Raw genomic sequence first — 14,631 nt, forward strand, 5'->3', positions numbered from 1 at the left:
AGCCGTCCCTAATTTAGCAGTGTAAGATTAAAGGGAAGGCAGCTAGTCATTACACCACCCACCGCCAACTCTTGGGTTACTCTTTTACCAACGAATAGTGGGATTGACCGTCATATCATAACGCCCCCACGGCTGAGAGGGCGAGCATATTTGTTGCGACGGTGATTCGAACCCGCGACCCACCTGACTATGGCGAGTCAGGATTACTATGGAGATTATTATTTGTTGTTTAGCGCAAAGTTACGATATCATCTGTGCTCTTCTAATCGCAGGTATCGAAACCTGATTACTAGCGTAATAATCCCCAGACCTAAGGGAGCTTTATAAGTTATAACTGCGAATCTTACGTTTAGCATAGAGAATGTCCATTAAAGAAATTAAGTCCGCTATGTAAGGAAGTCCGCTCTAAGGCTTTTTAACTATGTTTTAATTCATTCACTGAAGACATTTCTTTTTGAAATTTTATACAAATATTTTTTTGTGTTTTGTTAATGAAAATATAAACTACAATATTTTAAACTTCCTTTGCTTTTTTTTTTCGAAAAATGATTAAACCGTATTTATTTATTTATTTTAATTATCGTTTGTATATTCTAGACATTTATTAGCCTAGTCCTTAAATATGCGTCTGGAGATTTAAAAGATACACTTAATAAAATGGAGCATTATATAAACACCACGTACAAAGAACCTTGTGAGTAAGTCATATTGGTGTGTGTCGCCAACTTGCCTATGGGATAACTAAATTTTGAATAGATGTTTTATTTAAGTGTGAGATACCTGACATGATGTATTTATTAGAAATTAAATCCAATAAATATAAACGTTTCTTCTTGTTGTTATGTGTTTATTCTTTATCAAAACTGTTAATCTGTCTAGCATGTTTGATTCTTGGAAATGCTAGAGTTGCGAGAATTTTGAAAAAAAACTCGTTCTCTTGTAAATGATCATAAATCTTAGAGTGATGAACTATTACTTTTTTAAACATTATTTATCTGATAAATAATAGGGGAGAGGAAAATACGAAACGGTCTTTGTGAGCTTTATTCTTTTAGTTATATTATATTAAATGTTGCATTCATCAGGCTGTGTGTTAACCAAAATATTGTGAATGCAGAGTTATTGACGGTTCAAACTCCAAATGAAACTTATTGAGTTTGTCAACTTTCTTGCTTATTATAAGATAGTGTCCTCTATATTTTTCAGTGTTACTGATAATTGCAAAATATCTAGTCAACGCTATAGTTTAAATGATTATAGAAATCTGAATGTCAACAATTTAAATTTTGATTTCTCTTTATAAATAAAATATGAGATAATCGTCACGGTGGTGGAACATCAACCTCATTGTTAACAATAAACAGTTTATTGCTAACAATAAACGGACTTTCAGTTCTATGACTGACAATGTTTTTAATTAAAGTACACCAAGGTTCTATTGTTTTTGTTAAAATACATATTTTCTTCAAAGAAGAAACGCCAATAAGTCTCGAAAGTGGTTGTTATGGCTACTTGTATTTTGACTGAAACAATGTTTTATGGTAAAATCGAATAATTATTTAATATTACGAAAACTGTATTCTTGAATACACAGCCTAAATTTAACTAAAAATTATTTCTCAAGCGTTCTGTAGTAAATATTTTAACTGGTCCTTCTGATTCGAAGCTCGGCATGACCAGGTGGTTATAGTGCTTGGCCGCGTTCGAATCGCTGTCCCGCTAAACATGCTCGCCTTTTCAGCCGTGGGAGCGTTATAATGTGATGGCCATTCCTACTGTTCGTTGGTAACAGAGTAGTCTAACAGATGGCGATGGGTGATAATGACTAGTTGCCTTCCTATAGGGTTTCATTGCTAATTTGGAGATGGCTTGCAGAGATAGCCTTATTGGAGATTTGCGCGAAATTCAAACCACTTAAGTTACGTCACAACAATTCCTATTAGAGGAGGAAAGGGTAAAAAGCATCTGACACTCTTAAGTCCTCAAAAATCAAATCCTGATAATAGACGGACCTTTGTGTTAGAACTGTAGAGGTAACTTCAAAATTACCAGAAATTAAAAATGGACTTATAAAATTTACATAGACCATAGATCACCTGGTGAAATTAACAGAAATGATTATAGATAGTTTCAATAAAGACGAATCCACTGTCGCTTGCTTTCTCGACATTGAGAAAGCTTTCGCCACAGTGTGGCACAGTTGTTTTGTATTTCACATGGGAGAAATAGAACTGCCCTCAGGAATTATTTACTGGCTATCCAACTTACTGGAAGATAGAGATTATAAAATAAATGTTAAGGGAACCGTCTCTGAGTCATTTACTATAGAGGCTGACGTTCCCCAAGGAGGGGTAGTTAGCCCTATTCTATTCATAATTTATGTGAGCAATATGCCCTAAAAAGACCCAAACTTTGGGTATGCATCACAATTCGCGGACGACTTTGCGGTCTGAAAAAGTGTCCCCACCCCGTACATAGCAGTAACAAATCTACAACTATTATTAAATAATATAAAAGAATACTGCCAGAAATATCGTGGATGAAACATACAAATAATATATTAACAAAAAGCTGGAAACGCAACATTATGCAAGAAACCTTACTGGCAAAAACCAAGGAACCTCGCTAAACAATTTATAAAAATCTAAAAAAAACATATATACAACCTATATACATCATCTAATATGCATGCCCAACATGGTTAAACATAGCATTTAAACACACAAATAAAATACATTAACTACAGAATCCAATAATTACTGCAGTATGCAAAGACCCTTGTAGCGCATCGTCAAAATTTATACACAAATGTACAAACCGTAGCCGACAGAATCTTGTATAATTCTCTAAATTACTTCCAGAAAAATTGGCAAAGAAATGATTTACTATGTTAGTTTGGCCGCGACTACATGCACGATGAAAGTATGCCTATGTCTCTCTCTCGTGTTAATATATATATTTTAAAATAAGACATCTAATAAGGCCACCTATTACTAAACAATAAAACCCACACACGTTTTGGTCTAAACACAACACACACTCAACATTTAATAAAGGGTTCTTATATATAAAATGTTTTTGTGTTACTCGAGAACTAGTGAAATGTGTTGTCTGTATATATTGAACTGTTCGTTTAAGTACAAGACTTTACCGAACATTGGCGACGTTATACACAACACAAGAATATTAATGAGAGTGCCTACTTGCTTCAACCCGTCCAGAGCAAGCATCATCATGAACATTCAAGAGTAAGCAAGACAACAGTCCAAGAGGAGGAAAAGATCCAAGTAAACCTTACCCTCCCTGGTCTATAAGACAAAAATTACAACAATGGGAAGACGAATGTCTATTGGTATAAACCGAAAGCGACCTCTGTAGTTCATTTGGAGCACTGTTTAAAGAAATTCAGCTCATACACATGCTAACTATGAAAACCGCTAAAAAGGTTTCATATAATAATGAACAAGAAGGATATTTTTAATGCAATGTATCCGCCAAGAGATCAAATGTTAACGTAAAAAGAGGAAACTACAGGCTGAACTACCATGTTAAAATGTAAAGATTTAACATGATACTTCTATTGGTAGGTTTATATATACTTTAATACATCCACATGACATTAATACAATATTAATTGAAGTTGCTATAAGCCACTGTTATTAGGCTTATTATATTTTTAAACGCTACATTATTCATCTAATCTCTTAGTGATTTTCAAGAATTAGATGAATGTATAATAACAGTATTTCAAAATTAACCATATTCATTGCTGATGACACGTTTCATTCAATCAAGACTCAGACCGGCTGAAATACAACAAACACAATAATGATCAGAACTCTATTTATACAAGTCATTTGTTACAACAACTGTGGTTATGATGTGAATGTCTTTTATAAGCTGCTAAATCATAATTATAATTAATTAAGTCAAATACTAATGTCTTATGACAAGTGTAATTAATTATAATCATGCTTCGCCAACATGTAAAAGGCATTCACACCATAGCAAATACTAATTATTACTTTAAAATGTAAGCAAATAGCAAATTATTTCTTATGTCCTTAAAGCCTTCACACTGTCCTATTTATACAAAAAATAATGAGAAATATAGTTAAATGACACACAAAATGAGTACAAAAATGCTTTTTCTGTAATTTTGCACGAATTATGAAAAGTTTAAGCTAATTTTATGTGAATTTTTTTTTTTAAATTTTCGCGCAAAGTTACACGAGAGCTGTCTGCGCTAGCCGTCCCTAATTCAGCAGTGTAAGACAAGAAGGAAGGCAGATAGTCATCACCACCCACCGCCAACTCTTGGGTTACTATTTTACCAATGAATAGTGTGATTGACCGTCACATAATAACGCACCTACGGCTGAAAGGGCGAGAATGTTTGGTGCGACGGGAATTCGAACTCGCGACCCTCAGATTACGAGTCGAACACCTTAACCCACCTGGCCATGCCGGACCTTTTATGTCAAATCGTCTTACATTGTGTACGAAACAAACAAATCAAGAGAAATAGTTTTCCTTGAAAAAAAAAGTCATGTTCCAGCTTTTAACTATTGTTTTCAATAACAATTATGCAATTCAAAATAAAGTTACGCTAGTATAACGTAAATTGTTTTTTTTTTACTACTTTGTTTACGGTTTCAGACTTGTTTCAAGTAATGTTTTTTAGGCTTCAATAAGTTTCATGCTTTCTGGTCAGCTTTATTCTCATCCAAACATGACTTAAAATCGTCTCGTTAGTTAAAATTAACAATACACGTATTTAGAAATATATTTAAAACACGACTATCAAGTTATGGAAATATAGAGGAGTTAACAAAACGTGGTTCATTTTCTGATGACGGTAAATAGCCTGTTGTGTCGTCTACTACTTGAAAACGTTAAAGAAGTAATTTCATCATTTTTAACAGTTACAACAAATCTAGAAACAATAAACGTCGAAAACACATATTAGATGCCGCGAGTGGCACAGCAGTATGGCTGCAGACTCACCCTGTTATAAAACCGGGTTTTTATACCCGTGGTGGGCAGAGCACAGTTAGCCCATTGTGTAGCTTTGTGCTCAATTCTAAACAAAAAACAAAACATATTATACAGTACTCTGTTTATACGCTAGAGGTATTAAAATCAGCAGACAATATTTATAGCAGAAATAAAGAGAGGTATGGCAATTTGTACTCTAAATATCGTTACGAGAACTAACTTTAATTTCAACTCCAATATTTTTCCTGAAGTTATTACTGTGCTGACGAACTTCACTAGTTTTTAAAGTATGTTTGAAGTCTTCATACTGCAATAAATAGAATACTTATATTATAAAAAAATTGTTTATGAGTTGAATCTACCTACGGTGTAGAACTATATGACTTTTCATCTAGGTCCTAATGGTTCACCCTCCTAGGTTTGATTAGATACAGTCTATAAAATAATCGAATCCATAGCAAGTTTAGAGGTCTATAAATAACACTAGATTGAACAAATGTTTACTCAATCTAATTACATTTGAATATATTACATGTCGCACGGGAAATAGAAATTTTGATATTGTTTTAATTGACACATAGTCTTTAACTTACCATTAATAACATAAAATACTTCAAGTGTTTGGATGTCTAATTGTGAATAGGGACTGCAGTTACTCATTGAGTACTTAAGATCAATTTCAATACAATCATGTGCTGCCACCTAGTAATTGCTATGCAAATCAAAGTAAATACACTAATTAGCCCAAACTTATTCAATTGAATGCACCTCCCTAGACTGTTCGCGGGATTTGTGTATCGGATCAGCTGGATGGTTGTGAGATAGAAACACAATGTTTAAGCAGGATATGATGTGTAATTTATGATTGGTAAATGAGACAGAAAACCTGTATTTTGTACATATTGCATATATTTTAGCAGCACCTTTTTCTAAATAAAACAATTATATCCTTTGTCTTTACAAACTTTTATAATACTCTCACAGGGATCATATACTGCCATCTATTAATTACTATGTAAATTAAAATAAATAATATGTATATTATATTTTTAGCAACACCTTTTTCTGAAGAAGACAATTACAATCTTTTATAATGCTTTCTCCGAGAAATAACGGATCAATAAAAAATTGTGATAGTGCAATAAATACTGCTACAACTGTCTGGAAGTTAAATTAGCAGTTCTCGCATAGAAAAAGAAACAAACAAAATACTTCATAAGCCTCGCAAGTACTAGTTAATATGGACTTCTTTTCCCCTCAAAGAGGTACTGTCGTGTTACAGCTTTGGGATTCCATAGTAAACAGAAGTTTCTGGTTACTAGAAAAAAACACACGTAGGAAATAATTTAAAAAAGGCTTCAGTTATACGGAAATCTCAAAAATAAACAGAAAAACTTGTTCATTTATGAGACGAAATATAAAATTCATTACAGATGTTTATTTTTCTCTACATGTGATATATGCTAGCTACTGTAAACATTTGTTTAACAACACAGCACTTGACAGCCATTTTGAACTCGTGCTTACAAGGTATATTTACTGTTTAACAGTTCCAGCCAAGATAAAAAAAAATACCGTATATCGCCACAATAATATGAAAACAGTTTTATCAGATTGTCTAAATACACGTTTTAATTGTTGGTAAGGGCAGGGCTAGTCAACATAAAACGTCTTAATATGAAATTACTGTGAGGTATCGTAGTCTTTTTGTTACATTGTTAAAGGCTAACTGTAAAAGTAAAAATAATACAAACTGAAACACTTATTTCGTGTATGAAAGATGAGTTAATAAACAGTGATTTTGATATCCTTTGGTGAAATTTTCAAATGTTTACATCCAATGAATAAATTTTGCTTCAAAACAATAAAGGAATATTAGTACATGAACTGTCCATTATTCTACGAATAATAGCACTTATTTCAAATTAAATATTATAAAAGTTCTCTAAGATGGAGAGTTAACTATATTTCTGAATGTGTACATGAATTTATTTGTTCAGTATTCTGAGCAAAACATTTTGTTAAAAAGAACAAAAACCTTCCTTTTAATGGCTCTCTGGTTGATAACATTATATGAATGTGTTTGTAAATTAATACAAGTGAACTTTTTAATATTTATGGGCTAAAATTATTCCAAATAATTTTTTTTTATAGTTTCCACTAATGGGAGATATATACGCACATATACAAACAAGAACTTATTTAATATTGTAATAGAAAGTCTATGATTTAAAATATAAAACTAATTTCCTTGTGATAGAAAATATCCGTACGCATAACACCATTTTGTTATGCACACAAACCGAAGGAGTGGTGCATAAAACAGATACATTTTGAAATAGTTAAAAAAAATTGATTCAACACTGCATAACAGAAGCTTCTATACGCAGTTTATAGAATTGTTCCTTCCGATGTACTTAAACATAAAAATCTTCTGTATAGAACATAAAATATTTAATTTTTACAAATTAAACTTCACTTATTTTCCTGACGATGTAAAAAATCATAAACAAAGTTCAATGGTAATTTTTTCATCCAACTAATAGCATATTAAAACAAAAGCTACAACTACACAGTACTGTAGAAGAAATCTTGGGATTTATAACAGGTTCCACTTTTATACTTCATTGATTCACAGATAAATGATTAGCATGACATTATCTATATATACAACGTTTATAGAAAAACTTCACCATAATACTGAACCTAGTGTGGTGACCTACACAAACATTATCACAACTAAATCACGATTAGCTGCTTTGTTTCAATGCAACCATATAACACATTGGAATTATTAGAATTAAGGGGCAACCTAATACAAGTACCATGTTTCATTGTGAATCAATCAGCGCAATATGTAATTAATTTTCAAGTGTAGGATAACTAAACTGTTTAATAAGGTATAAACTAAAATTCTCAATACTGATTTTCCTTTGCAGAAATATAGAATATTAAACATTAGCTTGCAACTCCTTCAAATAGAGCACATTTATTTCCCACATTATTGTCCTTTGAATGCCTCAAGGAAACACTGAGGATGGACCAATCATAAAAAAAATGTTTGTTTTGTTTACTCAAGATTGAAATTCATTACAAGGTTTACAGACAAAATAAAGCTAGACTAAACGTCAATTCTGGTTACTCTGTTTCATTAACTTTATACTTGATTTTTAAAATCAAGAATTATATTCTTTATTTAGTTTCTGGTAATAAAACATAATGCACCTTTAGGTACAGTGGAGCGCCGTTAAGCCGCGGTATTTGGGGGCTCAACCTGCTTAACCCTTTGTGACTGAAAAGTCGAAATTGCCAACAGCTCCGCCGAGGAGCCTCATCCGGGCCAATGCGTGATCATTATAATATTAATGTATAGACTATTCAGATACAATTGACAAGTCCCGTTTTAACACAAACGACCAATGCATTCCGATGGTTCGCTTTTCCCTGCAAAATTTAGTCTTCCCGTGTTACATGCGGGCTGCCATGTCAATATGGTATGCTCACTATTAATTCAGGAACTGAAGTGATTTCTATTGGGTTTGTGGCCAATATTTATACAATTCCATAAAAATATCGGATTATCGAATTAAAAATAATACTTTAATTATTGATCACTTTTTTCACGGATATACCGCGGATTAACTTTAATGTATGGAGAGGTGTTATTCGGTAACAATGGCGGCCTCAATAAAGCTGACATAGAGAGCGGATAAGGTAGATTAACGGTCGATTTCTATTGTAATATATTTTATTTATTTCCCAAATTAAAGCAAATCCTTTTTAAATATCCCCTTGAAGTTATAAAGACAAGGAGAGTGTGAGAAACTTTAAAAAGCCAGGTAGTAGATTTAATACATCAAAAATTTTGGGACAAGACTTGCTACAGCGGCTGAAGCGACTTCGCGGTTTACTGGTCTGCGGCTTAATGGCGCTCCACTGTACTAGGAAATGATAGGTTTTTAGTACTAGAAGCTAAAGATAGGTTCTGACACTAGCAACTGGTGGTAGTTTTTGTTATTAAAACAGTTGAGGGTTACCTTTCAGTGTAACAGCTGATGGCCCCTTTTGGTAATAGCAGCTGATGGTAGCTTCTGGTAGTAGCATCTATTACTAGCAATCAAATATTTATTTTTGTTGTATTGGACATACTACTGAAGAAAGTACAAACAACTTGATAGTTTGACTTACTGTAATCACTAGATATTGTTTGACAACCAACCAAAACATAACCTTATCACTGTAAAAGTCATGAATTTAAACTGAAACTGTGATAAATAATGCTTCCAATTGGTGAATATGAGTAAATAGACTTTTTGTATGGGAAAGTGTGTTAAGAAGTTACAAGTGTAAATCTGTTACTCCAGGAGTAAACAAACAAATTTTAACATTTGTAGCCTGTGGGTTGGAATACGAGTTAATGTTAGAGAGTCATAAGTTCCAATCAGTTGTCACTCAAAGAGTAAACATATTTTAGTGGTATGTGAACTGGATTATGTGTCACTGTTAGAGAGTCATGAGTCTAAATCAACCATTCCTTGTATAAATCAAGATTTTGTGTTAGTCATCAATGGATTCGAATGTGTGATTATTAAAGACCACAAATCTAAATCAATGATCCAGACATTTCTGAATCAGCTCTATGCAGACAGAGATAATACGTCCAGATCAATCATTAATGGGTAATGATAATTTGAATATGTGATCTAAGGTTAGAGACAATGTGTTTTAATCAATGCTATGCTACGAGTTAGATTATGTGTTTGAGAATTAAGTTATCCACAGGTAAATGTAATGCTTCTAAATCACCTTCGTGGCTAGAATCTAATACATGTGGCATGTCTGAATGTATGTTTATGTAGTACCATGCATCTGAATCGGAGATTCATATGTAGGGGAATGTCTGAATAAGTGATTGTTCAATAGGATCATGTCTGAATGCATATTTGTTTGTAGGATAATGTATATGAATCACGGGATTGTTAAATACAATGTGTCTGAATCAGAGGTTGTTGAATAGGACGTGTCCGAATCAATTGTTGTTTAAATATATGAGACGTGGTAGAAACTGCAACATTTAGTACATTACTGACAACAGAAATAACGACAGTGACTGTTCATGTTTTGTGACAACTGGTCAGTAGCTTTATTTCATACTCTAATCCTGACACATATTTGCATATTATTACCATTCTTACCTAAGTCTGCAAAATAATTCACAAGATAAAAAAACCATAATACAAAAGTCTGATACACTCACAAGTTTATTGTATAAATAAGAGGAATGCAAATTTCTATTGTTTTCTCTGCACTGTTTCATCACTAGTTTCTATAAGTTGTTACAGATCACTTATGCTTCATGCCATAATGAAGTAAAAATAACCCTTTACCGTCTCCACCTGTACATTTAGAGTAATGGTAATGGAAAAAAACAAACTCTTCCATATATGCTGAAGGGTTAACCACATGCACAATGCTTGTTCATACTAGCAACCTTGTAGTTAAAACACTACTAGACAAATGCTACTCACTCTAGAACAACAAAGTATATAATGAACTTATTTTATTATATTACAGCCACAGAACTCAAGAACAAAAGTACAGAATAATATATAAGAATATGTCAATCACACTATATTTGCTATATCTAGTACCAATGAACTTGTCACCCAATATTAGGGCTCATTAGGCTGGTTGAGACATAATAGGTACTATTTATATTATCTGTATGTTCTCTCTCTATAATGAAGGTGTATATTATCAACTTTAGTAAAGGTCTTACAGTAACAAAAACGGACAACATTCACCTAAGTTGCATGGTTTACCAATTTACTTATGACTGATGCATGTGAGAAAATGCTAGTTCCATACAAGATAACTGAAAACTTGCTTGGAAGTACATCTAATAGACCAGATATACTGAAGCATGCCTTATGTGAATGTGACACAGCCATCTGTTAAAAAAAAATACTTTAAAATCTTAACTACAATCAATGATGAATCAAGTTTCTATTTAAGAGTGATTCAACTTACTCATAAACTAAGTTCAGCATTTAGTTTGTTGTTCAAGATACAGAGAAAGGTCTTATTGATGAAATAAAAGCAATTACACCCAGTAACTACAAACGAAGTTTTAATAATAAAGTCAGAAGAAATTGTTGGTTTAAAAAAACATGAAAGCAGGAATTTAGTTTCTGTGATGCCTACAATAAAGATAACCTAATTTGTTCATCTTATAGTCACTGTGAGACCTGAAATAATCATTCTATTAAATTTTGTAACAAGATAAAAATCTATCGGAATTTTATCAGACATGAATTTTAAAAAGTTTAAAAAGGTGGCTTACATAATTTAAAAATCAGTAAAAACAAACAATTAAATGAAGAGCATTTTAAACACAAAATTCAAAGTCTTACCTTAGTTATGTTCTCAGTTGTACTCCAGTCATTATGTTTCTTAATATTACCATAGTTACAAAAGCATGTTATTAATACTACCACAGATATAAATATAGGTTCTCATTTTTACTTTTGATACTAAATCATTGTTAATTTTACCACAGTTATAAAAAAAGGTCCTCATTTTTAGAAGTTATAAGCTCAGATTCTTAGGTTTACTATAGTCACAAAGACAGGGTTATAACTTTAGTAATTAATAGAAGCTCTTAGTAACAGCCTAGTTACAAAGCAAGATTTTTAATTTTTACCTTGTAATGAGGACAGTCTCTTAGTTATGCCATAGTTAGAAAAAGAGGTTCTTTTTTAGCTTAATACTGAAGACAGGGATTTAGTTACACCATAGTTACAAAAACAGGTTATAAATCTTAGTACAGTACTGGTTGATAGTTTTTCTTTTAATTTTAATTTTTCTAAAATAATTATTATCACTGAAATTTTCAGTATTATATTGTCTGACTTCTCTTGTTTTTTCATTTAAGAAATTGAAGTATTTTTTCATCAGTGTGGTCAAATACATAATAAAAAACTTAGTTTATCAACAGTCACTGAAAACAAATAGTCAGTTTAGTTAAACAGCTTTTGGAAGATTTGAGAGATGCCTCAATATGGACTATTTCAAGAATAATGAGTGGATATATTATACTTTAAGAATACAGTAAGACTATAAAGTTAATATGACATTTCCCCTATCTCGTCGATACAGTTTATCGTTTGTAATTGTTTCAGAGCTTTAAATGAGTGCATTTACTCACAGGTACTCTAATTTGTTGATGGTCCCTCTACTACATCTGTAGCTGTTCTTTACTGGAAGGAAACAGACTTAAGTAGACGTGTTTCACAGTCAGCATTCTTGGCAAATACAACAACAGACATGATTTCTCTAGTCAATGTGCTTCCTCCTTCACTTAATGAATAATAACAAAACCTACTACACACATTAGCTATTTCTGTAATCTTTGAAACACATCAAAACATATCAAAATCTGAGAGTTCTTCATTACTTACCATGACAACAATATAGTCTTTCTGGTTTTTTTCTCTGATTGAAAACCAGTTCTATATATGATTATCTTTGTTTCTTCCATTTAGCAAATATGCTAAAATACAGTCATAACACTCAACAAAAGTTCTCCATCACTTCCAAATATATCAGTACTTTGTTCCTGGATAACCACTTGCCATCTTCAGTATTTACAAATCTACTAACATGCACAAATGATAGTACTGTTCTCTGCTTATTGAAAAATATTGTTTATTTAGAATATCTTGAGGATATGCTAATCTCCAAATCTGGGAAGTCTTAGCTCTGAGACAAACTGTTACAGACAAACCACTCTAAAATAAGTTATATTACTGGATAATGTAAGTAAGAATTTATGATTTTTCACAATCCTGGATAAACACTTATCTCCAACAAAATCAGCTATATTTTTTAACACTAAACAATAAAAATATCAAAGATAATAATACGTTTCATCTTTTCAAGATACAATAGTATTTACAGAAAAAGAGTCTTGTCCTTTATTATTAGTTTACAAAAAACAGTGTACTTAAAGATACATGTTTTGTGGATGAAACCATAAAGGCAACAACAGGAAGGCTGCTATCCTTAGATGACACAAAAATGTACTCTTAATACTATAAACAATGCCAGATCCTTTTCTAGTGTCCTCAACCATTGGCCATCACTACTTAATAAACTGTATCATTCATACTGTTGGGTACCAGAATAATCTTTCACTGAAAACTGTGCCAGCTTCTCTCCTCTCTTCTTGGTTACTCAAGAGCTCACCATTACTTATTCAAACTGTGTCATTCACTCCATTGTTTGCCCCTATGAAATATTTCTTTAACATGTACCCCCTTCTCTGCTTTGTCGATGGAACACCAAGTTATTACAATGTAATCTGTATAATCTTGTTTGTAGGTGGACACGGTAATGGACTACAACAGGATGGTTTTGTAATTAACAGATCACTATAGACAATTTGTGCATAATGCCATGCTATTATCAAATGATTTATCATCCGTGATTAGGCCGCCACATAATACCACAATACAACAGACGTCCCAGTTCTCTGAACAACTAATGAACAGTGTCACTCCTCTGACCTTTCATAACTTAACAATGTATTGCTGCAGCAAAGTACAAGCCCTGCTAGTCTGAGGTACACTGAAACAAGTTTTGTGGTTGCTGATACCACAACCAGAAATTGCATAGTATAAACATTCCTATTATACAGTTATAGATCACTAAGCATCAGGTGAGTTCACAGTACTCTGTCCATCCATGATTTGGTGAACCCAGTCTTAGAATTCCTACTGATCTGTCTCTTGATGCAGTTATAAGATCTGTTCAGTAGTCAAAGAAGATCAAAATGTAAGATTTATACAAGTTAACTCTGAGTAGAGAAAGCTATCATAATGTCAGATTAGTAAGGCTAACTTTTAAAATACTAACTAGAAAGAAATTTTTTTCCCCATTCATGCCAACCTTAAAAAAAATATTTTAAAGGACATAATAAACAGAAGTCATTTAATACCTTTTATTTCTTATTTCACAAATTTTAGTTTTCATATCAGGTTCAACAATACAGAAAAACAAGCAAAAACATTATAATATGTTTATACCATAACAAAACAAGTACATAATTATATAGAATTTTCTTGACACTAAGCAAAAAGCTGCACATTTGTACTGGCTGAAGAATTAAATCTCCAATTGTAGTAGAATTCAGGCTATTATAAGATCTTAAGTTTATCACCAAGCAACCAGGGGACAATTACACAGAGAGATCCCAAGACACTTATGAAAGTATCAAAAATCAAAAGTGTAAGTAAATCAAGTACTAAGGAAAATCAAGCCTCAAGGAGTAACTACAATGGTAAAAAGTTTGCACCGAGATGTGAGCCACATCTAATTCCCTAATCATTTGAAATATTTAGTGATTAATCACATGTAGTTAATTCTCACCATAAAGTTACCTGTGCTCAACAACAGAGTTCAAAATCCAGAAACTATACAACATTGGTCATCTACGAGGTCTGTTAAAAAAATACGCGGACTGTTTGAATTGCGCGGCTCCAGTTGGTTCCAGTGGAATCCGCTTGGTGTCGCTAGGTTCGCACAGATCAGCTGATTACGACGCCATTTCCCGATTGCAGATATCTTCATTTG

General features: G+C 32.5%; 1 protein-coding gene across 10 annotated transcripts in view; it reads right to left on the reverse strand.

Annotated features, from left to right (window-relative positions):
* Positions 1-10,117: 10,117 nt before the first annotated feature.
* LOC143226449 (uncharacterized) overlaps positions 10,118-14,631 on the reverse strand; it is a 51,345-nt gene continuing 46,831 nt past the window's right edge. For all 10 annotated transcript variants that reach the window (XM_076457425.1, XM_076457430.1, XM_076457428.1 and 7 more), the window contains one exon: positions 10,118-13,805. In XM_076457425.1, coding sequence (XP_076313540.1) covers positions 13,714-13,805 — 92 coding nt within the window. In that variant the 3' untranslated portion in view covers positions 10,118-13,713. The remainder of the gene's footprint in view (positions 13,806-14,631) is intronic.

This window comes from Tachypleus tridentatus, chromosome 9, assembly GCF_004210375.1.
Source record: "Tachypleus tridentatus isolate NWPU-2018 chromosome 9, ASM421037v1, whole genome shotgun sequence".
NCBI classification, from domain to species: domain Eukaryota; kingdom Metazoa; phylum Arthropoda; class Merostomata; order Xiphosura; family Limulidae; genus Tachypleus; species Tachypleus tridentatus.